The sequence below is a fragment of the Cygnus olor genome, chromosome 21 (genome assembly GCF_009769625.2).
Source record: "Cygnus olor isolate bCygOlo1 chromosome 21, bCygOlo1.pri.v2, whole genome shotgun sequence".
Classification (NCBI taxonomy): Eukaryota; Metazoa; Chordata; class Aves; order Anseriformes; family Anatidae; genus Cygnus; species Cygnus olor.
Window position 1 is genome coordinate 8,542,308 of NC_049189.1, and position 21,319 is coordinate 8,563,626.

Sequence of the window (21,319 nt, forward strand, 5' to 3'; positions counted from 1 at the left end):
GCAAGGAGGGTGGCGATGGGAGGGCTTGGATGGAGGTGTGCTGGGGTGGGTGAGAGGTGGACCAGACCACGAGGAAGGGCTGGATGGAAGCGTGTGAGCAGAAATGGACGTGCGCAGGGAGGAGTGCTGGGATATAACCAAGGAGAGGGGATGGATGGAGGAACGTGAGCAGAAATAGCGATAGACGTGCACAGGAATGGATGGATTGGCAAGGAAGGGATGGAAGGAGGGGTGTGGGTGAAGATGGACATGCACAAGGATGAGTGCTGGGACGGACGCGTGATGGACGCACCCACAGGGAAGGGATGGATGGAGTGGGAGCTGAGATGGAGAGCTGGGGTTGTGCACAAGGACAGACAGGAGACAGGGTGAAGAAAGCTGGAGAAGGGATGGATGGAGGAGTGAGAGCAGCAACAGAGAGAGGGGTGTGCAGGGATGAGAGCTGGGATGGATGAGCAAGAACCAGATCCACAGACGGACAGATCGAGAAGTCTGTGAGGAGATGGAGGGAGGGATGTGAGCCAGGATGGATGAGCGGTGGATGGATGCACCAGGAAGGGATGAACGGAGTGTGAGCCGAGATGGCTGCGTGCAGGGATGAGCAACAGATGGATCCGTGAACAGGGGATGGATGGGGAGGGGAGCGAGCAGAGGTGGAGAGGTCGATGTGCACAGAGATGGACAAGTGAATGGGCACATCTGGGACGGAACGGATGAAGGAGTCCGCGAGGAGATGGAGAGGAGGATGAGCGCTGGGATGGATGAAGGAGGACAGATCCACGAGGGAGGGATGGGTGGGAGAGCGTGAGCAGCGATGGAGCTGGACTTGGGCAGAGGTGGGACAGAGGAGCACAAGTGATGAGCAGAGCCGGAGGAAGGGACAGAGGGACGGAGAGAGGGCAGCGAGGGGGACGGGGACCAGCAAGAGCAGGAGGCATCTGGATGGGGGACAGGGGGCAGGTGGAGGCAGAGGGAGACCCGCAGCCCCCTTACTCTCTACGTCGAGGGTGACGAAGACCTCGGCGGAGCCGGCGGGGCTGCTGGCATTGCAGATGTACTGGCCCGAGTCCTGCTGCGCGGCACGGGGGATGACCAGGCTGCCATTCACCACCCGGTGCTGCCAGGGCAGCGGCGCCCGCAGCTTCGACCACTCGATCCGGGGCGCCGGCTCGCCTGCGGGCATATCGCTGTCCGTCACCCGGGGCAGGGGGGGGTCCGGGCAGGTGCCCCCTTACCCCAGCCACCATCCCCACCCCGTACCTGTGGCTGAGCAGTGCAGCGTGGCGGTGTCCCCAGCCACCACGGTGACAGCGGGCGGCGCGGTGACCTCGGGGGCCCCGGGGTGCCTCTGTGCAGTCTCCACGCTGACGTCCACATGGGCTTGCGCCGAGCCCAGGGCGCTGTGTGCCGTGCAGATGTAGGTCCCGGCGTGCTCCGGCTTGGCCGGCGAGAGCTGGCGAGGGGACACGATGGGTGGTGAGCACCTGGCATGTCTCAGTGCCCGCAGCACCCCGGGGTGCCCCATTCACCTGCAGCACAGCCTGGCTGTCCATGTGCAGCAGCGTCTGGTGCTCCACCTTCTGCCGTGAGCCCAGACGGCTCCAGCGCACCAGTGGCCGTGGCTCGCCCCGGCCCAGGCACTCCAGGCTGAGGGATTTGCCCTCCTTCACTGTCACGGGGCCTGGGGGCATCACTGACACGGTAGGGGCACCTGGAGAACAGGGAGGGCATCAGCGCGGGGATGGGCATGGGGACACCACCACGCTGGGGGCACCTGGAGGACATCAACATGGCCATGGGGACACTGCTACTCCAGGGGCACCTGGAGGACACGGAGGGCATCAGCATGGGGACGGAGGTGGGGATACAGCCACTCCAGAGGCACCTGGAGGATATTTACATTGGGACATGGACATCACAACCCCAGGAGCACCTGAAGCGTGATGAGGACATCAGGGACACCACCACCCCAGGAGCATCTGGAGAACATTGGCAAGGGGACAGGGATGGGGTCACCACCACCCTGCGGGACCTGGCCCACAGAGAGGACACGGGGATGGGGACACCACCACCCCAGGGACACCTGCAGCAAATAGAGGACATCAGCATGGAGACAGGGACATCAGCATGGGGGTGGGGACACCACAACCACCCCGGGGACAACAGAATAGAGATAAGGATAAGGACACCACCAGCACCCTAGGAGCACCTGGAGCATGGGAAGGACACAGGGACAGGGATGGGGACACCCCGGCCACCTCGCACCTTGCACCAGGAGGTTGACAACGCTGCTGGCGACGCCGAAGCGGTTGGAGGCCACGCAGTGGTAGGCGCCCTGGTTGCCTGCGTGGGCGCCGGTGATGGAGATGACGGAGCCGTTGGTGCTGATCTTCACGTTGTCTGGGCAAGGAGGAGGTGTCAGCACCGGAGCCACCATGGGGACCACGCTGGGGCCACCCCAGGGACCACCGTACCTTGGAGGTGTTGGCCAGGCCCCATCCGCCAGGTGACATTGATGGGCCGGGCACCGTCGTGGATGCGGCACTTGAAGGTGGCATCCTCACCCGGGGCCACAGCCATGCTGTGCGGATCGATGGAGATGATGGGGCTCTGCAGGCCTGTGGGGTCAAGGGGACAGGGGAGCCACCAAGGTCACCCATGTCCCTCACCGCCCCGGCACTCTCCCTCACCCCGCGGCCACACTCACGGTAGCTGGAGCTGTCGTGGGAGGTGACGGTGACAGTGATGGTGGCCTCGCGGGAGGTGCTGCCCACATCTGCCCGGCACACGTACTCGCCTGAATCGGCCACGGAGAGCTGCGACAGCCGCAGGCGGGACCCCGACATCTGGGGGGAGTGGCAGCGGGTGGCATCAGCTGGGCACGCAGGGCCACCGGCCCCTGTCCCACCACATCCCCCCCTACCTGGTGCTTGGCGGGCAGGGATCCCCCACGCTTGTACCAGGTGATGGTGGCCTGGCCCTGGCCGGCCACAATGCAGTCGAGGTCCAGGGTCTGTCCCTCGGTGATGGAGGACGCCGAGGACTCGATGCGGATGGGCGGCATGACGCTGGCGGCTGCACGGGCAGAGTTAAGGGTGAGGCGCCCCCCAGCACCAGGAACCAGCACGGTCCCCGTGTCCCCGGCCACAGCGTGGCACTCACGGTGGGAGGGGTTGGAGCCATCATCGATGGTGACGACAAGGGACGTCTCCTGCGTGACGCCACCCGTGGTCACCCGGCACACGTACTCGCCCGAGTCGGCCGCGGACACCTGGGGGATGCGCAGGCGCGTGCCCGACACCTGTGGGGGACACGGGGGGGGACATATTGGTACTGGAGGTCAGGATTTGGGGTGACCCCCCCTGCTGCATGCACTCTACCTGGTGGCCGGCAGGCAGGGAGCCACCGCGCTTGTACCAGGTGACGGTGGTGGGGCCAGATCCTGCCACCATACAGTTGAGGTCCAGGGTCTGTCCCTCGGCGATGGCGGAGGACGAGGACTCGATGCGGACAGGCTGGGAGGCGCTGGGGGCTGGGGACAGGGAACGGGGACATTTGGCACCGTGGTGGCACATGCCCGTCCCCAAGCACTGCCCTCTCACTCGCACTCACAGTAGTAGGTGCCAGCGCTGCTGGGAACGGTGACGATGACAGATGCCTCCTGTGTGGTGCTCCCCAGGGTGACCCGGCACACGTACTCTCCCGAATCAGCCACTGACACCTGGACAAGGCGCAGGTGGGTGCCCGACACCTGCGAGGGGACACATGGGGACACATCAGCACCGAGAGCGGGGACTGGGCAGGGTCCGCGGCTGAGCCCTGCACAGTGACACCAGCTCCTTGTGCCCTACCTGGCTGTTGGGGGGCAGAGCCCCCCCCCGCCGGTACCAGGTGACGTGGGGGTGGCCCTGCCCGGCCACCATGCAGTTGAGGTCCAGTGTCTGTCCTTCGGTCACAGCAGCAGACGAGGTCTCGATCCTCACGGGTGGTGTGACACCCACAGCTGCGGGGTGGCAGGGTCAGCGTGCAGCCGCCCCCCATCGTGTCCCGGTGTCCCCCCGCTGTCCCCGTCCCCGGTACCGTAAGAGGAGCCAGCGCCGGTCTGGATGGTGACAATGAGGGACGTCTCGTGCGTGATGCCACCCGTGGTCACTCGGCACACGTACTCGCCCGAGTCAGCTGCGGACACCTGGGGGATGCGCAGGCGGGTGCCCGACACCTGTGGGGGACACACGTGGGATGGGGAACACACACCCTTTGGCACCCCAAAAACCCTTCTTTCTGTCCCCAAACGCTCCTTCCGTGTCCCCACCTACCTGGTGTCTGGCGGGCAGGGACCCCTCGCGCTTGTACCACGTGATGGTGGCCTGGCCCTGGCCGGCCACGATGCAGTCGAGGTCCAGGGTCTGTCCCTCGGCCACAGAGGAGGAGGAGGACTCGATGCGCACCGGGGGGGTGACACCAGAGGCTGGGGACCAGGACGGCAGGGTCACCCCATGGGGACGTGGAGTGACATGGTCCCATGGGGCCCTGTCCCTGCCCGGTCCCCACTCACGGTAGGAGCCGGCCCCGCTGGGCTGGATCTTCACCACAATGGTGGCTTCCTTGGTGGTGGCCCCGCTGCTCACCCGGCACACGTACTCGCCTGAGTCGGCCGCTGTCACCTGCAGCAGCCGCAGCCGGGAGCCGGACACCTGCGGGAGGGGACACGGGGACGTTAAAGCCTGCGTGGGGCTGATGGGGCTTGCATGGGGCCACTTGGGCTTGCTCAGGGGCACTTGGCTTGCATGGGGACATCTGCGCTTGCATGGAGCCACATCAGCTTGCACGCAGCCATGTGGCCTTGCACGGGGCCATGGGTCAACCCCAACTGTCCGCACACTGGACACAGAGCCCTCCGTGTCCCCTACCTGGTGCCTGGCTGGCAGAGACCCGCCACGCTTGTACCAGGTGACGGTGGCCTGCGCGGGGCTGGCGATGACACAGTTGAGGTCCAGGGTCTGTCCCTCGGCCACGGTGGAAGACGAGGACTCGATGCGCAGGGGCGTTGTTCCGCCCAGGGCTGGGGATGGAGATGGCACAGTGAGAGACCAGATTCGCCACCACCACGTGTCCCACCGTGGGACACCAGGAGCCTGGCAAGCCACCAGGAGCCTGGCAAGCCACCAGGAGCGGGACTTGGGCTGTGCCTTGCTCCCAGCTGCTGGGGACGCTTTGGGTGTCCATCCCCTTCCCTCCCCACCGGGCGCCCGCTGCATCGCCGGATGGCAGCTCCACACCCCTGCGGATGTGCACACAGGGCTGTCCCCAAACACAGCACTGGGCCTGGGCACGGACCCTGGTGACAGCGGGACCGGGATGGGCACACCCATGGGTGGCTGCTCCAGGGAGCGTCACCTGCCTGTGGAGAATGTCCCCGTCCCTGCCCGGTCCCCACTCACGGTAGGAGCCGGCCGTGCTGGGCTGGATCTTCACCACAATGGTGGCTTCCTTGGTGGTGGCCCCGCTGCTCACCCGGCACACGTACTCGCCTGAGTCGGCCGCTGTTACCTGCAGCAGCCGCAGCCGGGAGCCAGACACCTGCAGGAGGGGACACGGGGACGTTGAAGCCTGCATGGGGCTGATGGGGCTTGCACGGGGCCATCTGGGCTTGCATAGTGCTGCTTTGGCTTGCATGGGCTTGCACAGGACCACTCAAGCTTGCATGTGTCCACTTGAGCTTGCCTGGTTGCCATTTGGGCTTGCATGGGGCCCTGTGGCATTGCATGGGGCCACCAGAGCTTGCACGGGGCCATCAGAGGTTGCGTGGGAGCACGTGGGCTTGCACAGGGCTGCTTGGCATTGCACAGGGGGCACTGGGCTTGCATGGCGCCACCTCAGCTTGCATGGGACATAGGGGCACACACGGGGCCATGGGTCAATCCCAACTGTCTGCACCCTGGGCACAGAGCCCCCTGTGTCCCCTACCTGGTGCCTGGCCGGCAGGGACCCGCCGCGCTTGTACCAGGTGACAGTGGCCTGCGCAGGGCTGGCGATGACACAGTTGAGGTCCAGGGTCTGTCCCTCAGTCACGGTGGAGGATGAGGACTCGATGTGCAGTGGCATTGTGCCACCTGGGGCTGGGGACCAAGACAGGAAAGTGACACTGTGACAACAGCTGGGCCCCGCTGGCAAGAGCACGTTAGAGCCATCTCGGTGCCGCAGCACATGGGGACAGCCCATGGGTAGTGCCACCCCCCAGTCCCCACTCACGGTAGGAGCCAGCCCCGCTGGGCTGGATCGTCACCACGACAGTGGCTTCCTTGGTGGTGGCCCCGCTGCTCACCCGGCACACGTACTCGCCCGAGTCAGCTGCCGTCACCTGCAGCAGCCGCAGCCGGGAGCCGGACACCTGCGGGAGGGGACACGGGGACGTTAAAGCCTGCGTGGGGCTGATGGGGCTTGCACGGGGCCACCTGGGCTTGCATGGGGCCACTCTGGCTTGCCCAGGGGCACTTGGCTTGCATGGGGACATCTGCGCTTGCATGGAGCCACATTAGCTTGCATGGGGACATCTGGGCTTGCACAAGCACCGTTTGGGCTTGCCCAGGACAACTCGAATTTGCACGTGGCCACTCAAGCTTGCCTGGACGCCATCTGGCCTTGCATAGGGACACTTGAGCTTGCACGGGACCATTTTGGCTTGCCCAAATGCCATTTGTGCTTGCCCAGGACCACTCAAGCTTGCACAGGACTGTTTGGATTTGCACGGGGCCATCTGGGCTTGCACGTAGCCATGTGGCCTTGCACGGGGCCATGGGTCAACCCCAACCATCCGCACGCTGGACACAGAGCCCTCCGTGTCCCCTACCTGGTGCCTGGCTGGCAGGGACCCGCCGCGCTTGTACCAGGTGACGGTGGCCTGCGCGGGGCTGGCGATGACACAGTTGAGGTCCAGGGTCTGTCCCTCAGCCACGGTGGAGGAGGACGCCTCGATCCTGACGGGGGCTGTGCCACCCGAGCCTGGTGGCCCTGGGAAGGAGGACGGAGCGATGGCAGAGAGATGGCACGCCACCCAGGGCCACCTGCGGCAACCCGCAGCACTGAGCCCGGCCTCACCGTAGGACAGCCCGGAGCCGGACACGACGGTGACGATGACAGACGCCTCCCGGACGGTGGCTCCCGAGTTCACCCGGCACACGTACTCGCCCGAATCAGCCGCCGTGATGTGGGGGACGCGAAGACGGGACCCCGACACCTGGTGGTGACACATCGGTGTCAGAGAGAGGGGGACAGGGCAGGATTTGGGGTGACTCCCCCGCTGCCCGTGCCCTACCTGGTGGCCGGCGGGCAGGGAGCCGCCACGCTTGTACCAGGTGACGGTGACGTGGCCTGATCCTGCCACCATGCAGTCGAGGTCCAGGGTCTGTCCCTCGGTGACAGAGGGGGACGAGGACTCAATGCGGACGGGCGGCACGGCCCCTGCGGGAAGTGGGGCAGGCTGCAGCTCTGGCAGGCACCCAGGGTGCCCCAAAAACCATCCCCAAACGCCAGTGGTGTCCCCAGAGCGGCGTCCCTAACCCTCACCTGGCACCACCACCACCTCGATGCTGGCGCGGGCTGTGCCGGCGGCGCTGGTGCCCACGCAGAGGTAGATGCCACCATCGGCCACCGTGATGGAAGGAATGAGCAGCGTGGCGATGTCGGTGCGCTCAGAGCGGGACTGCGGCATGAGGATGGGGTGAGCGGCACCCAAGACATGCCACCACCCCAGGGGAGCACCCATGGGTGCTCATGCCCAGCTCACCTGTGGTGGCAGGGAGCCCCCCTGCTTCTCCCAGGAGATGGTGGCAGTGGGTGACCCCGACACCCGGCAGTACAGCCGCACTGTGGAGCCCTCCTGCACCTCTGTCCGCTCTGGGCTCACCTGCACCTGGGGCTCACCAGCGCCTGCAGGCAGCAGGGGTCAGTAGGGGTCAGTGCTAGCACCGGGATGGGGACATCGGGGATGTCGGGGGACAATGCTCACCTTGCACATGGAGGAAACCCCGCGCCGTGTGCTGGCCAGCGCTGCTGCGCGCGCGGCACATGTAGTGCCCCTGGTCGGATGGCTCGACGGCGCCGAACCGCAGAATCCCGCCGTGGGCGACTGCCCGTGGTGGCAGCGCGCCTGCGGGGACAGGGTACCACGTCACCCCTGCCACGTCCCCCATCCTGGTCCCCAGGTCCCCGCGCGTGGCGAGCACCTACCGAGCCACTCGAGGGTGGGCGCAGGGCTGCCGGTGGCCACGCAGCGGAACTCGGCTGGCTGCCCCGGTGCCACGCTCAGCTGCGCCGGCTCCACGGTGGCGGTGGGGGCGGTGGCAGTGGCGGCTGCGGTGACACGTGGCGGGGTTCAGAGTGTGCCATCGCCACCCCCGGTGCTGTCCCCAAGGGGTGGCACGAAGCAGGGGGGTGGTGTGGCGCAGGGTGCGCGGTGGAGCCCCGGCATGCAGCGGGCAGGGGGTGTGTGTGGCCCCCCCACAAGATGTCCCCCTGGTGACTTACCGGGTCTGTGCCCCTCCATAAACTCAACAGGTCCATAAAACATCTGGGTCTTCGAAGGGGCTGCAAAAGTGGGGGTCAAGTTTAAAGTTGGGGCATGCGAGCCCATCACCCCGGCGTCTGGGCTCCTCAATGGAGCCGGGTTTTCCAGAAGAAGCTTTCACCCGCGCCAACACCGAAACAACGCTCGGGGTCCCTGCGGCTCAACCCCTGCCAGTTTGGGGGTGCAGAGCATCCAGTGCCCCCCAGGCTTGGGAACGCACCCTGGACGTAGAGTGTGGCCGTGCCCTCGTCCATGTCCAGCATGTTGGAGCCGGTGCAGACGTAGACGCCAGCGTCCTCAGGCTGCACGTTGCGGATGGTCAGGATGCCGTTGAAGTCCATGGCGCGCGACGGCAGCGTCCCATGGTTCTGGCGTGTCCACACCAGGGTGTAGGCGGGTGACTGGGGGGCGAGGGGGAAGAGGGTGGTGAGGAAGGGCCTGATGGGCACCCAGGGGTGTCCGTGGGTCCTGTGGGTCTGGGTGGGCACCCGCATGGAGATGGGTGGGCACCTAAAGGTGTCCCAATGCCCAGGTGGGCACCCAGGGGTGTCTGGGTGCCATGCACTGCTGCATGGGTGCACAGGGGCTTCTGCATGACCTTCATGGCCTGGTGGGCACCCAGGGGTGACCCTGCACCCTGCAGGTCCAGGTAGGCACCCAGGGGTGTCTGTGTGTCCCACGTGGGTGGCTATGGGGCCTGTGTGGTAATGTGGACACCCAAGAGTACCCATGTGCCCTGCACAACCCAGAGAGCACCCAGGGGTGCCCAAGCGATGTAGTGAGCACCCAAGGGTGCCCGCAGGCCCCCCCCGGCTCACCTTGCTCTTGGCTGTGCAGATGAAGGTGACGTCGGCCCCGGGCTTCACCCGCTGCACCCTCTTCTCCTCCACGGTGACAGTGATGGGCTTAGTGGGTGTCTCTGCACCGAGATGAGAGGGCTGAGCCCCGTCCCCTGCCCCGTCCCCTGCCATCCCCCCACCGCCACCACCGTGCCCTACCGGTGACGATGACTTCGGCCCGGCTGGCGTTGCTGTGCTGCAGGTTGCGGCAGGAGCACACATAGACGCCGGCCTCGGTGGGCTGGATGCTGGCGAAGTGCAGCTCCTCACCTGGCGGTGTGGGGTGGGTGAGACCCCGGTGTCCCAGTCCCCATCCCCATCCCCGTCCCCGTCCCCAGCCCCCTACCTTGCCGCTGGCTCTGGGCGCTGCTGGGCAGGGGCCGCCCGTCCTCCCGCGACCAGTGGTAGTAGAAGGGGGGGTTCCCGCTGGCCTGGCAGCGCAGCGTCACCGGGCTGCCCTGCGGCACTGCTGTGCGCGGCGGGTGCACGCGGACCACGAGAGGGGGTGGCGAGCCCTGCGGCACGCATGTCTGGCCCCGCACGCTGGGGTCCCCCACGTAGCCAGGAGCACACCTGCGGGGGGAGCACGGGGTGAGGATGTGGGGGGGTGTTGGGGTGAGATATTGGGGTGGGAATATCGGGGTGCGGAAGTTGGAGTGGAGGTAACAGGATGGAGAAGTTGGGGTGGAGATATGGAGGTGGAGATATCGGGATGGGGATATGGGGGTGATGACATTGGGGTGGGTATATAGGGGTGGAGATATCGAGATGAGGATGTTGGGGTAAGGATATCGGGGTGGAGACATTGTGGGGAGGATATGGGTAGGATATTGGGAAGGGAATGCTGAGGTGATGATACTGGAGGGGCGATATGGGGAAGACATCAAGATGGGGATATCAGGGTGAGGATGTTGGGATGGGGATATGGGGGTGATGACATCGGAGTGAGTATATAGGGGTAGAGATATCGAGATGGGGATGTTGGGGTGAGGATATTGGGGTGATGATATTGGAGTGGGAATATGGGGATGGGGCTATCAGTTGAAGATACTGGGGGTGTTGTACGGGGGAGGTCGGGGGGAGGATGTTGGGGTGGGGATATCAGGGTGGGAATGTTGGGGTGAGGATGTTGGGACGGGGACATAAGAGTGAGGATATGGGGGTGATGATATTGCAGTGAGGATGTTGGGGCAGGGATATGGGGACGACAATGAGATGGGGATGTCAGGGCGAGGGTGTGACAACATCGGGGTGCCCCCGCGCCACTCACCGCTCGCAGTACTGCCCGGCATAGCCCGGCGCGCAGGCGGTGCAGCGGTACCCACCGCCTCCCAAACTCTCGCAGGTCCGCGAGAACCTGGGGGGACAGGGAAGCATCGGGGACCATTCCCTCCCTGCACCTCCCCCCCTCTAAGCCCCTACAAACACTCACTGGTTTTCAGGGTGCACAAGGGGGCAGGCGCAGGGCTGGCAGTCCTCAGGGGTGCCGGCGGTGGCATCCCCGTAGAAGCCGGGCGCGCACTGGTCACAGAAGTCCCCCGCCGTGTTGTGCAAGCAGCCCTGGAGTTGGGGGGGCAGCAGAATGGGGGTGCATGGCGCTGGGAGGTGGCCCCAGCACCCCAAGAAGCCGCAGGGCGCCATGACCCCCCCAGGGGGACTTACGGAGCAGAGGCCGCTCTCGGGGTGGCAGGTCTCCGAGTGGCCGTTGCACTCGCAGAGCTCGCAGTGCCCCAGGTACAGCCCCCCCCCGGTGCGCGTGTAGCCGGGGGCACAGTCCTGCAAGAAGGAGCAGGGATGGGGGGGGCTCAGCACCATGACCCCCCCACACCTCCCCACAGACCCGGAGCAAGCCACCCAGGGGCCGGCTCACCTGGCAGGAGAGGCCACGGTAGCCGGGGGGGCAGCGGCACTCCTCCACCTCCAGCGCCGGGGGGAGGCCGGGCCGGGGGGGCACGGCCATGTCCATGCTGACACCGGCGATGCTGGACGCGGCCATGCTGGTCGAGTAGGTGGCGCGGATCAGGATCTCGTCCAGGTCGGCCAGCGCCATCAGGAGATGCTCCCGCGTGGCCGGCTGCCCGTCCGGCCGCTGCCAGTATTGCTGCGAGCAGGGAGGTGCTGTTAGGGGGGGGGCACCAACTCGGCGCCTACCCCCCAGGTGCCAGGGGTGCCAGGTGCCAGGAACCAAAGGCAGGTGCCCACTCCTACCTCCCGAAAAACGATCTCAAAGGCGTGCGGCATGCCGGGGGGCAGGTCGGGCTGGTATGCCACCAGCGTGATGTCGTTGCCCTGCGGATACAGGGCGGTCAGGGGGGTCCCGCTGCCGTACCCCGTCCCCAACCCCCCCCAAACTGTCACCCCCCTACCGTGATCTGGATGTCGGCGTCGGGCAGGGGGGCCCCCCGGCCCCCTGGGGTGTAGGTAAGGGTGTAGCGGAGCCGCCCACCGTAGGAGCCCACCTGCAGGTGGGAAAAGGGGAGGTGGGAATGGGGGGGACCCGGTGCATGTGTGGGGACCCCCCCGGGTGCTGCCCTGCAGGGACCTGAGGGTTGGCCCTGGGGAAAGGCCTCTGGGGAGCTGGGGGTCTGGGGAGGTTGGGGGGGAAGGGAGGAAGGGGATGGAAAGGAGGGAACGGGCAGGGGAAGGGAAAGGGGAAGGGGGAAGGGAAAGGAAGGAAAAAAGAAAAAAGGGAAAAAGGGAAAAAGGGAAAAGGAAACAGAAGAAAAGGGAAAAGGAAAAAGTGAAAAAGGAAAAGGGAAAAGGAAAGGGAAAAGGGAAAAGGGAAGAAGAGAAGGAAATGGAAAAGAAAAGGGAAAAGAAAGGGGAAGGGGAAAGACAAAAGGGGAAGGGGAAAGGCAAGGAAAAGGAGGAAAGGAAAAGGGAAGAGGAAAAGAAAAAGGTAGAAGAGGAAGGGAAAAATTAAGAAGAAGAAGGAAAATTAAAAGGGAAGAGAACGGATAAGAAGAAAAAAAAATGAAAATAAAAGGAAAAGTGAAAAGGAAAAGGGAAGAGAGAAAGGGAGAAGAGAAAAGGAAGGGGGGAGGAAGCAGGAGGCACTGGGAGCCTGCGTCCACCTCCCCCTGCTAACCGTGCCGGGGCGAGCACCCAGGGGTGCCCATGGAGCTGGGGGTCCCAAGGGGCGCCCCGAGGAGGGGGCACCCCTGGGTGCCGGCCGTTACCTTGTCCCCCTGGTAGGGCTGGGGCAGCTGCCAGTAGTAGGACTCAGGGGACAGCTCCCCGAAGCGCCCGTAGGTGAGCTGGGGCCCCGTGGTGCCCATCTCCACGCTGAAGCCGGTGGCCACGCGGGTGCTGCGCTGCCGGTTCACCAGCGCGAAGCCCTGCCAGCTCCCGGGGCCGAAGGACGTCCGGACCTGCGGGGCAGGGCGGGTGAGTGGCCTGGGGACACCGGGGGACCGCGGGGACCCGTGGGGACGCGGACTCACCGTGTCGCGGGAGTAGGAGGTGCTGGCGCAGTGCTGGACGATGCCCATGCAGAAGCAGGGCAGGCAGCCCGCCGGGTTTACGGCGCTCAGGTGGAAGTGGTGGGGGCGGCAGGCCGCGCAGTGGGGACCCTCCACGTTGGCCTGCAGGGGACAGGGAGGGTGACGCTGTGGTTTTGTACCCCCCCACCACCGATGTGGGGACACTGCACGGCATGGGGACAGGGCTCACCTTGCACTGGCACAGCCCGCTGGCGTCGCACTGCTCGCCGATGCTGCCCTGCAGGTTGCACTGGCACTGGTCACCGGTGGCCCCTGGCTCTGGGGGTGTCACACGGGGGGGCAGCGGTTAGGTGGGAACCCCAATCCCAACAGAGAACACCGCGTTGTCCCCACCCCAGGACACTCACCTCGGCATGGCTCTCCCCGCAGCGGGTCCCCCACGTAGCCAGGCGAGCACCTTTGAGGGGGCATGAAACAAGCCGATGAGGGGGGGTCCCCAAACCCCCTGCCACCCCACCGCCACCCCAGCATCCCCAGCACCTCTCGCAGAGGCGCCCGCTGTGTCCTGGGGCGCAGGCGCTGCACGTGGGCTGCCCGTCCGTGTCCTCGAAGCAGCTCCTGGATGGGAGAGGGGAGGGCAGGGTGATGGGTGAGCCCCAGCTGGTGGCCCCCGGGGTCACGGGGAGGAGGTGGGGGGCACCTACTGGGTGTCAGTGTGGGATCCGTGGCAGGGGCAGGGACGGCAGTCGCCCGGGGTGCCGCGGGTAGCATCGCCATAGTAGCCAGGCTGGCACTTGTCACACTGTGTGCCCTCCGTGTGGTCCCGGCAGCCCTGGTGTTGGGGGGAGAGGGAGATGCTGGCACGGCGAGGGGGTCCCCACCGTGCCCCCCACGCTGTCCCCATGCCAGCGCCGGGCTCACCTGGCACTCGCCCGTCTCAGGATGGCACTCGTCGGCATGCCCATGGCACTGGCAGCGCTCGCAGGTGCCCAGGTAGAGCCCGCTGGTGCTGCGGGCGTAGCCCACGTCACAGTCCTGTGGGGACAGGGACAGGTGTCGGCCACCGGCCATGTCCCCAGAGCCATGGGGACGGGGGGGGGCTCACCTGGCAGGACGGGCCACGGTAGCCGGGGGGGCAGGCACAGTCCTCCACCTCCAGCGCCGGTGGCCGGCCGGTGGCGTGGGGCACGGCCACGTCCAGGCGGACATCAGAGAGCCTGCAGGACGAGACAGGATATCCCCACCGCCCTGCCCGCATGTCCCTTGTCCCCAGCCAGTGTCATGCCGCCCCGGTACCTGCTCTCCATCGGTTGGTCCATGTAGGATGCGCGGATCATGAGGACATCGATGTCGGCCAGGGCCATCAGGAGGTGCTCCCGGGTGGCATCGCGCCCGTCCGCCCGGTGCCAAGCGTGCTGCGGGCACAGCCCCGGGGTGACCGTTGTGTCCCCAGAGCCCCAGCACCCACCCCAGGGGGACGCCAGCTCTCACCTCGCGGAAGGGCACGGTGACGGTGGTGGGGACACCGGGCGCAGGGGTGGCATCAGAGAAGTGCTCCAGGAAGATGCCGTTGCCTTGCAGCAGGACGTCAGGCTGGCGCTGCAGCGGCTGGGCGTCTGCTGGCGCGTGGTGCGTCACCGTGTACTGCAGCTCGCCCCCATACGATGTCACCTGCACGGGGACAGGGCTCAGCCAGGCTCGTGGACACCCTGCTGTCCCCCCCGTCCCCACCATGGCACCTTGTCTCCGGTGAAGGATGTGGGCAGAACCCAGAAGTAGACATCACGGGGCAGAGTGTAGAAGTCGGAGAAGACGAGCTCCCGTGGGGCAGCGAAGCGTGAGCCTTTGATCATCGTCCCCGTGCCTGCCAGGTTGGTCAGGTGCAGTGGCGACACCTCCTCAGCAGTGACACGGACCTGCAGAGGTGGGGGACAGGGGCATGGGACACAGTACGGCGCTGCTTGGCAGTGCACAACATGGCACAGCACAACATGGCAGAGCATGGTGCACCATGGCACAGCACAGCATGGCACGGCACAGCACAACGTGGCATGGCACAGCATGGCATGGTGCACCATCACATTGCATGACACAGCAAGGCACAAATGGCATGGCGTGGTGCAACACGGTGTAACACAATGTGGCAAGACACGGTGCAACATGGCACGCCATAACACAGCACAGCTTGGTATGGCACGGTGCAACACGGCACAGCACAGCATGGCACGGCACAATGCAACACTATGTGGCACAACAGGGCACAGTGTGACATCGCATGGCACAACATGGCACAGCACAACATGGCACAGTGCGACATTGCATGGCACAACATGGTACAGCACAACATGGCGTGGCACAACAGGGCACAGCACAACTCGGCATGGCACGGTGAAGCATGGCACAGCACAACACAGCATGGCAAAGTACAACACTGCATGGCACAACATGGCACAGCACAGCATGGCACAGCACGGTGCAACTTTACACGGCACGGTACAACATGGCACGGCACAACATGGCACAGCACAACATGGCACGCCATGACATGGCATGGCACAGCTCAATGTGGCAAGGCACGGCACGGCACAACATGGCACAGCACAACACAGCGCGGCGCAGGGTACCTGGTCGCGGCTCCAGGAGGAGCTGGCGCACTGCCGCGAGACGCCCATGCAGAAGCACTTGAGGCAGCCGTCGGGGTTGGCGTCGCTCAGGTGGAAGGTCCCGGCCGCGCACTCATCACACTGCCGCCCCGTCACGTTGGGCTGCAAGAGGGGACAGGGACTGGGAAAACGGGTGCTGTGGGGACGGGGAAACTGGGTGCTGTGGGGATGGGGAAACTGGGTTCTGCAGGGGACTGGAAACCCAGGTGCCAGGAGGACTGACAAACTGGGGGCTATGGGAGGACTGGAAAACCCTGGGGAATTGGACTGGGTGCCACAGGGATGCCATGGGGAACTGGGTGCTGGGGAAAACGAACTGGGTGCCACGGGGGACAGGGCTGGGTGCTGCAGGGACCAGCCCGGGTGCTGCGGGTTAGGGGCAGGCAGACACCCACCTTGCAGCGGCACGTGCCACCCACCGCGTCCTTGCCCCCGCGTGCATCGCACTTGACGAGCTCCTGGCCTGCGGGGAGAGAGGGTGAGGAACGGGCAGAGCCGGGGGGGTGCGGGGGTACACCGGGCAGCACTCACCGATGCGGGTGCACTTGCCACCTGGCTGGATGGGGTCTCCCTCATAGCCTGGGGCGCACCTGGGGGAGGATGAGGACAGGGGCCCGTGGGAGGGGGCCAGGGGGCCCACGCTCCCAGCCCGCGTTTCACCAGCCCCTGCCCACCCACCTCTCGCAGCGGCGGCCAGCATAGCCGGGGGCGCAGGCATCGCAGGTGGCCTGGCCATCCGTGTCCAGGAAGCATGACTCGGAGAACCTGCGGGCGAGGGGACGGTGACGTGGGGCCGTAATGTGCCACCAGTCCCCCCCAAACCACCCGGGGCAGCACCCACCTGCGGGCTGGCTCGGTGTAGGGGCAGGGGCAGGGGCGGCAGGCGGTGGCCGTGCCCTGCGTGGCGTCGCCAAAGAAGCCAGGTTTGCACTTCTCACACTGGGGACCCTCTGTGTTGTGCTGGCAGTTCTGTGGGGACAGCACAGGGGTTGGTGGCACTGCCTTGTGGATGAGCCCCTGGCCCCATGTCCCCTGTCCCCATGTCCCCATCCTTACCAGGCAGTGCCCAAAGACCTGGTCGCAGGTGCTGGAGTGGCCGTGGCAGCTGCAGCCCGAGCAGGTCCCCAGGTAGGGTCCCTGCGGCACCCGCTCGAAATTGGCGGCGCACCGCTGGCACGACAGCCCCGTGTAGCCCACGGGGCACCTGGGGACACAGCGGTGTGACGGTGGCACCCCCACAGTGGCACCACGATGGTGGCACTGCGCTGGTGGCACCACACCGGTGGGTGCGTTGCTTTGCCAGTGCCCGCAAGCCACCGCCGCTCACCTGCACTCCTCGACGTCCCCGGCAGGTGCCAAGCTGGTGTCCCCAGGACTGGTGATATCCATGGCCACGTCGCTGAGCCCCACGCTGGCCATGCGCCCGTCATACACCGCCCGCACCAAGATGCCCTCCAGCTCCTTCAGCACCATCAGCAGCAGCTCCCGGCTCACCGGGGCGCCCGTCTCGTCCTCCCAGTTGTCCTGTGGGGACAGTGAGCGCCGGCATCACCCCAGGGTGCCACCAGCATCCGTCAGCACCCTTCAGCGCCTGTCCCCAGCGTACCCACCTCGGTGAAGGGGATGCGGCGGCGGTTGAGGACGTCGGGCTGGGTGTCCCCAGCGCGCGCCTGGAGCTGGCGGCCCCGGCCCCGCAGCAGCACATCAGGGCGGGGGGCTGGCTCGGGGGGCCCCCGGCCCAGCCGGTAGCGCACACCATAGCTCAGCGCCCCGCCATAAGCGTCCACCTGGCAAGGGCAGCGCGGTGTCAGCGGCTGTGCCGGGGTGTCCCCAGCCCTGCCGCTGCCCCACGGTCACCTTGTCACCCAGGAAGGGGGCCGGCAGTGCCCAGAAAGCATCGAGAGCCAGGAAGCGCCGGGACAGGTCCAGGAGCTGGAACTCCTCGGTGGCCACGTCCACGTGCAGCTGGGTGGCCGCAAGCGCCGGCAGGGACGGAGTTGATGGCACCGTCACGTTGACACCTGTGGGGAGAGGCTCAGCCCTGTGTGTCGCCCCCCTCCCTGCGCTCTGTCCCCCTGTCCCTGCGACTTACCCTTGAAGTCATCGGGGCGGTCGAAGCGCAGATGCAGGCGGTGGCGGTGGCGGGCGGTGGCACGGCAGGCGGTGGTGACGCCGAAGCAGAAGCAGGGCAGGCAGCGGGATGTGCCCGTCACCTGGAAGTGGCCCTCGGGGCAGGGACCTGCGGGGACGGGGAGGGGATCAGGTGAGGGCGCAGGGACAGGGGCGCAGGACAGGGAGGTGGTGGCAGCTGGGGACGCTCACCGGGGCGGGGGGTGACGGTGAGGACGCTGTCGGGGATGCCGAAGACCATGCCGCGGGTGTTGATGGCCTCGCAGGTGTAGGCGCCCTGGTCGGCCTCCTTCACGTCCCGGATGGTCAGTGTGCCCTGCCCACCCTCGCTCACGATGGACACCCTGCACAGCACACTCACTGCACCGCACGCTCACGGCACCGCGCGCTCAGTGCACGGCGTGCTTGGCACATGGCGCGCTCAGTGCACAGCACGCTCACTGCACTGCACGCTCGGTGCACAGCGTGCTCGGTGCACAGCATCCTTGGTGCACGGCGTGCTTGGTGCCTGGCACGCTCGGTGCCTGGCGTGCATGGTGCATGACACACCTGGTGCATGACACACTCGGTGCACAACACACCTGGTGCACAACACACCTGGTGCATGACACGCTCGGTGCATGACACGCTTGGTGCCCGGCACGCTCAGTGCACACCCGGCACACCACGCCGCCCAGTGCGGGGACCAGCCTTGGGTACAGCCCTGCTGCTTGCTGCAAGCCCTGCCCCCAGCAGAAGCCCCGCCCCCACCACTCACCTTTGCAAAGCCCCCACCTGCGGCAGGCCCCGCCCCTTGCCGAGCCCCGCCCCCACAAGCCCCTCCCACCCCACAGCCCCACCCCTTGCGCGAGCCCCACCCGTGCAGGCCCCTCCCCTAACCGCAAGCCCCGCCCACCATTGGCCACGCCTCTCCTGTAAGCCCCGCCCACACACAAGCCCCACGGGGAGATGTCCCCCCTTGACCTCACCTCATCCCTTGGCCCCGCCCCTCCCGCGGCCCCGCCCACCCGGTGGCCCCGCCCCTCCCGAGGCCCCACCCACCTGCGGCTGGGGGGGATGTTCCCCCAGTTGAGGCGCCAGGTGATGATGGGGGTGGGCACGCCGGTGGCGGCGCAGGTGAAGCTCACCGTCTGCCCCGGCACCGCCTGCACCGACTCCCGCGGCGGCGTCACCACCTGCGGCGGCACTGCGGGGCGCGCATCACCCCCTGCGCCCGGCACCCCCCCAGCCCCCGGCTGCGGGGACCCCAGCGTCCCAGCACGGTGCCGCGCCGCAGGGTCCCCCGTCCAGCGCAGGGGACGCGGCGTTCCATGGCACCACGCTGGGTGGCACGGCACAGGGACCCCAGCATGGCACGGCTTGGGCACGGGGTCCCCAGCCCAGGGACCCCCGCCCCACTTGGGTGGCAGTGTCCCCAGCCCGGCGCGGCTTGGGCACGGGGTCCCCAGCCCAGGTGGGCACACTGTCCTAGCACAGCGCCAAGCACCGTGCCACGGCACAGCGTCACCAGCACAGGGTCCCCAGCCCCACCTGAGGGACGCAGTGTCCCAGCGCAGCACCCAGCACGGTGCCGCATCAGTGTCCCCAGCCGTGCCACAGCTTGGGCGCAGCGTCCCCAACACCGGCTCCCAGCCGTGCCCAGCAGCGCAGCATCCCCATCACCGCGCCCCCCAGCTTGGGCGCAGCGTCCCCAGCACGGTGCCACGGCACGGTGTCCCCAGCCCCTCCCCGGTGTCCCCATGTCCCCGGGTGCCACTTACTGCAGCCAACCTCGTCGGAGCGGTCGGGGCAGTCGGGCTCCTCGTCGCAGTGGTAGCTGGCGGGGATGCAGGTCCCGCTGGCCACGCAGCTGAACTGGTCTGGCCCGCACGCCGCGCCGGGCGCCTTGGTGGCTGCAAGGGACAGCAGCCATCAGCCGGAGCCGTGTCACCGCGCGTCCCCACCGCTCCCAGCCACACTCACGGCAGTCGGTCTCATCTGAGCCATCCCCGCAGTCGTTGTCCCCGTCGCAGCGCCACAGCTTCAGGGCGCAGTGCCCGTTGCGGCACTTGAACTCGTTGGGCTCGCAGGGCGACGGGGTGCCTGGGGGGGGCGCAGGGTGTCAGCACCCGCCCCGGGATGCCACCGCCACCGCCACCACCCCTCCGGTAACTCACCGCAGTCCTCCTCGTCGCTGCCATCGGCGCAGTCGCGCTCGCCGTCACAGAGGTAGTCGCGGGGCACGCAGCGTCCGTCCGCGCAGGTGGCCTCGGCTGGCCGGCACCCGGCTTTGGGTGGCGGGGGGCGGCGGGTGGTGGCGGGGACGGTGACCAGCGGGCGGGTGGTGGCGGGCCGGGCGGTGCTGGGGGGCGCGGGGCGTGCCGGGGAGGTGGCCGGGGGGGGCTCACCGCAGCCCTGCTCATCCGAGGCATCGTGGCAGTCAGGGCGGCGGTCGCAGCGGTACTCGTGGGCGATGCACTCGCCGCTGCCGCAGGAGAACTCCAGGGCGGTGCAGGGGCGCAGGTGAGGCGTCACTGCACGGGGGGGGGGGGTCACAGTCAGGGGGGGTGTCCTGTGTCCTGTCCCCCCCCGTCACCCGCCCTCAGATATCACAACGTGAATGGCAAAAAATGGGGGGGCTCAAGGCGTGCTGGCACGCAGGACCCCGTGCTGTCCCCAGTGGCCCCACAGTTGGGGTATGGGGCGGGGGGGTGTTCTGTGCCCCCCCGGTGCTCACCGGCCCCCAGGCGCCGGAACTGGAAGCCGACGGGCGAGGTGATGAAGGAGGCGATGGAGCCGGCAGCCACCACGTCCCGCAGCACGGCCCCGATCTGCGCCTCGTCCCCGTTGCCCTCCGAGCCCACGTCCAGCTCCACGAAGACGCTGCCCTCCAGCTCCCTGAGGGCAGGGGGTCAGCGCCCCAATGCCCCCCACCCCAACCCCCTGCACCCCCAAAACTTCCTGCTCCCCCAAAACCTCCCCTGCACCCTGCACCTCCCTTGCACCCTGAAACTTCTCATGCCCCCAAACCTCCTCTGCACTTCCCAAAGCATCTCATCCCCAGACCTCCCTGTGCCCCCAAACTTCCCTGCACCCCAAAACCTCTCCACCCTCCCAAACCTCCCCTGCACCCCAAATATCCCCATGTCCCCCAACCTCCCCATACCCCACCAAACTTCCCCTGCACCTCAAACCTTCCCATCCCTCCTGAGCCTCCCTTGCACCCCGAGCCTCCCCTGCACCCCAAGCCTCCCCAACGCCCCCAAAACTTCTCGTCCTCCCCAAACCTCCCCTGCACCCCCAAACCTCCCCGCTGCCCCCCGTGCCCCCACTCACTTGATGAACACCACGTTGACCATTTGGTCCCCGGGGATCTTGTAATACTCTGACTCCAGCTGTTGGAGGGGAAGCACTGGGGTGAGGGCGCACCCTTGGGTGACCCCCACCAAAACCTGGGCTGGGGGTGCCCCCTGGTGCCCCCCACTCACAGTATCCACCACGGCCTCCGAGACCTCCCGAAACTCCTCTGAGTTGGCATCCTCCAGCCGAGGGCTGTAGTCGATGCTGTGGGTGAAGTTCACCAGCGCCCGGAAATAAACTGCGGGGGCGAAGAGGGTGTTGGCACCCCTGAAAATACCCTCCAGGTACCCCCATCCCCAGCAGCACCCCCCCGCATCAGCCAGCCCCCCGCCACTGAAG

The 21,319-nt window shown here is 66.9% G+C and overlaps 1 protein-coding gene across 14 annotated transcripts in view; it reads right to left on the reverse strand.

The window, feature by feature from the left end:
• HSPG2 (heparan sulfate proteoglycan 2) overlaps positions 1–21,319 on the reverse strand; it is a 36,559-nt gene that overhangs the window by 9,866 nt on the left and 5,374 nt on the right. For 2 of the 14 annotated variants that reach the window (XM_040533491.1, XM_040533490.1), the window contains exons 4-68: positions 21,109–21,218; positions 20,957–21,015; positions 20,358–20,518; positions 19,798–20,154; positions 19,604–19,723; positions 19,402–19,533; positions 18,683–18,827; positions 17,834–17,985; positions 17,604–17,750; positions 17,369–17,532; positions 17,122–17,298; positions 16,839–17,035; positions 16,568–16,715; positions 16,353–16,480; positions 16,190–16,276; positions 16,043–16,101; positions 15,907–15,974; positions 15,473–15,613; positions 14,588–14,764; positions 14,340–14,519; positions 14,145–14,263; positions 13,954–14,065; positions 13,770–13,883; positions 13,553–13,680; positions 13,389–13,466; positions 13,256–13,305; positions 13,078–13,166; positions 12,849–12,989; positions 12,585–12,776; positions 11,772–11,864; positions 11,614–11,694; positions 11,276–11,506; positions 11,068–11,181; positions 10,838–10,965; positions 10,676–10,762; positions 9,752–9,978; positions 9,565–9,675; positions 9,385–9,485; positions 8,787–8,967; positions 8,527–8,586; positions 8,230–8,352; positions 8,009–8,149; positions 7,787–7,929; positions 7,567–7,702; positions 7,316–7,461; positions 7,099–7,237; positions 6,851–7,011; positions 6,253–6,391; positions 5,968–6,119; positions 5,442–5,580; positions 4,911–5,062; positions 4,556–4,694; positions 4,317–4,468; positions 4,081–4,219; positions 3,852–4,003; positions 3,613–3,751; positions 3,381–3,532; positions 3,163–3,301; positions 2,924–3,075; positions 2,708–2,846; positions 2,475–2,618; positions 2,266–2,400; positions 1,530–1,711; positions 1,261–1,453; positions 994–1,173 (exon numbers count right to left, since the gene is read on the reverse strand). In XM_040533491.1, the coding sequence (XP_040389425.1) occupies positions 994–1,173; positions 1,261–1,453; positions 1,530–1,711; positions 2,266–2,400; positions 2,475–2,618; positions 2,708–2,846; positions 2,924–3,075; positions 3,163–3,301; positions 3,381–3,532; positions 3,613–3,751; positions 3,852–4,003; positions 4,081–4,219; positions 4,317–4,468; positions 4,556–4,694; positions 4,911–5,062; positions 5,442–5,580; positions 5,968–6,119; positions 6,253–6,391; positions 6,851–7,011; positions 7,099–7,237; positions 7,316–7,461; positions 7,567–7,702; positions 7,787–7,929; positions 8,009–8,149; positions 8,230–8,352; positions 8,527–8,586; positions 8,787–8,967; positions 9,385–9,485; positions 9,565–9,675; positions 9,752–9,978; positions 10,676–10,762; positions 10,838–10,965; positions 11,068–11,181; positions 11,276–11,506; positions 11,614–11,694; positions 11,772–11,864; positions 12,585–12,776; positions 12,849–12,989; positions 13,078–13,166; positions 13,256–13,305; positions 13,389–13,466; positions 13,553–13,680; positions 13,770–13,883; positions 13,954–14,065; positions 14,145–14,263; positions 14,340–14,519; positions 14,588–14,764; positions 15,473–15,613; positions 15,907–15,974; positions 16,043–16,101; positions 16,190–16,276; positions 16,353–16,480; positions 16,568–16,715; positions 16,839–17,035; positions 17,122–17,298; positions 17,369–17,532; positions 17,604–17,750; positions 17,834–17,985; positions 18,683–18,827; positions 19,402–19,533; positions 19,604–19,723; positions 19,798–20,154; positions 20,358–20,518; positions 20,957–21,015; positions 21,109–21,218 (9,054 nt within the window). The remainder of the gene's footprint in view (positions 1–993; positions 1,174–1,260; positions 1,454–1,529; positions 1,712–2,265; positions 2,401–2,474; positions 2,619–2,707; positions 2,847–2,923; positions 3,076–3,162; positions 3,302–3,380; positions 3,533–3,612; positions 3,752–3,851; positions 4,004–4,080; positions 4,220–4,316; positions 4,469–4,555; positions 4,695–4,910; positions 5,063–5,441; positions 5,581–5,967; positions 6,120–6,252; positions 6,392–6,850; positions 7,012–7,098; positions 7,238–7,315; positions 7,462–7,566; positions 7,703–7,786; positions 7,930–8,008; positions 8,150–8,229; positions 8,353–8,526; positions 8,587–8,786; positions 8,968–9,384; positions 9,486–9,564; positions 9,676–9,751; positions 9,979–10,675; positions 10,763–10,837; positions 10,966–11,067; positions 11,182–11,275; positions 11,507–11,613; positions 11,695–11,771; positions 11,865–12,584; positions 12,777–12,848; positions 12,990–13,077; positions 13,167–13,255; positions 13,306–13,388; positions 13,467–13,552; positions 13,681–13,769; positions 13,884–13,953; positions 14,066–14,144; positions 14,264–14,339; positions 14,520–14,587; positions 14,765–15,472; positions 15,614–15,906; positions 15,975–16,042; positions 16,102–16,189; positions 16,277–16,352; positions 16,481–16,567; positions 16,716–16,838; positions 17,036–17,121; positions 17,299–17,368; positions 17,533–17,603; positions 17,751–17,833; positions 17,986–18,682; positions 18,828–19,401; positions 19,534–19,603; positions 19,724–19,797; positions 20,155–20,357; positions 20,519–20,956; positions 21,016–21,108; positions 21,219–21,319) is intronic. The other 12 variants (XM_040533498.1, XM_040533493.1, XM_040533492.1 and 9 more) reach the window with 11 other exon arrangements.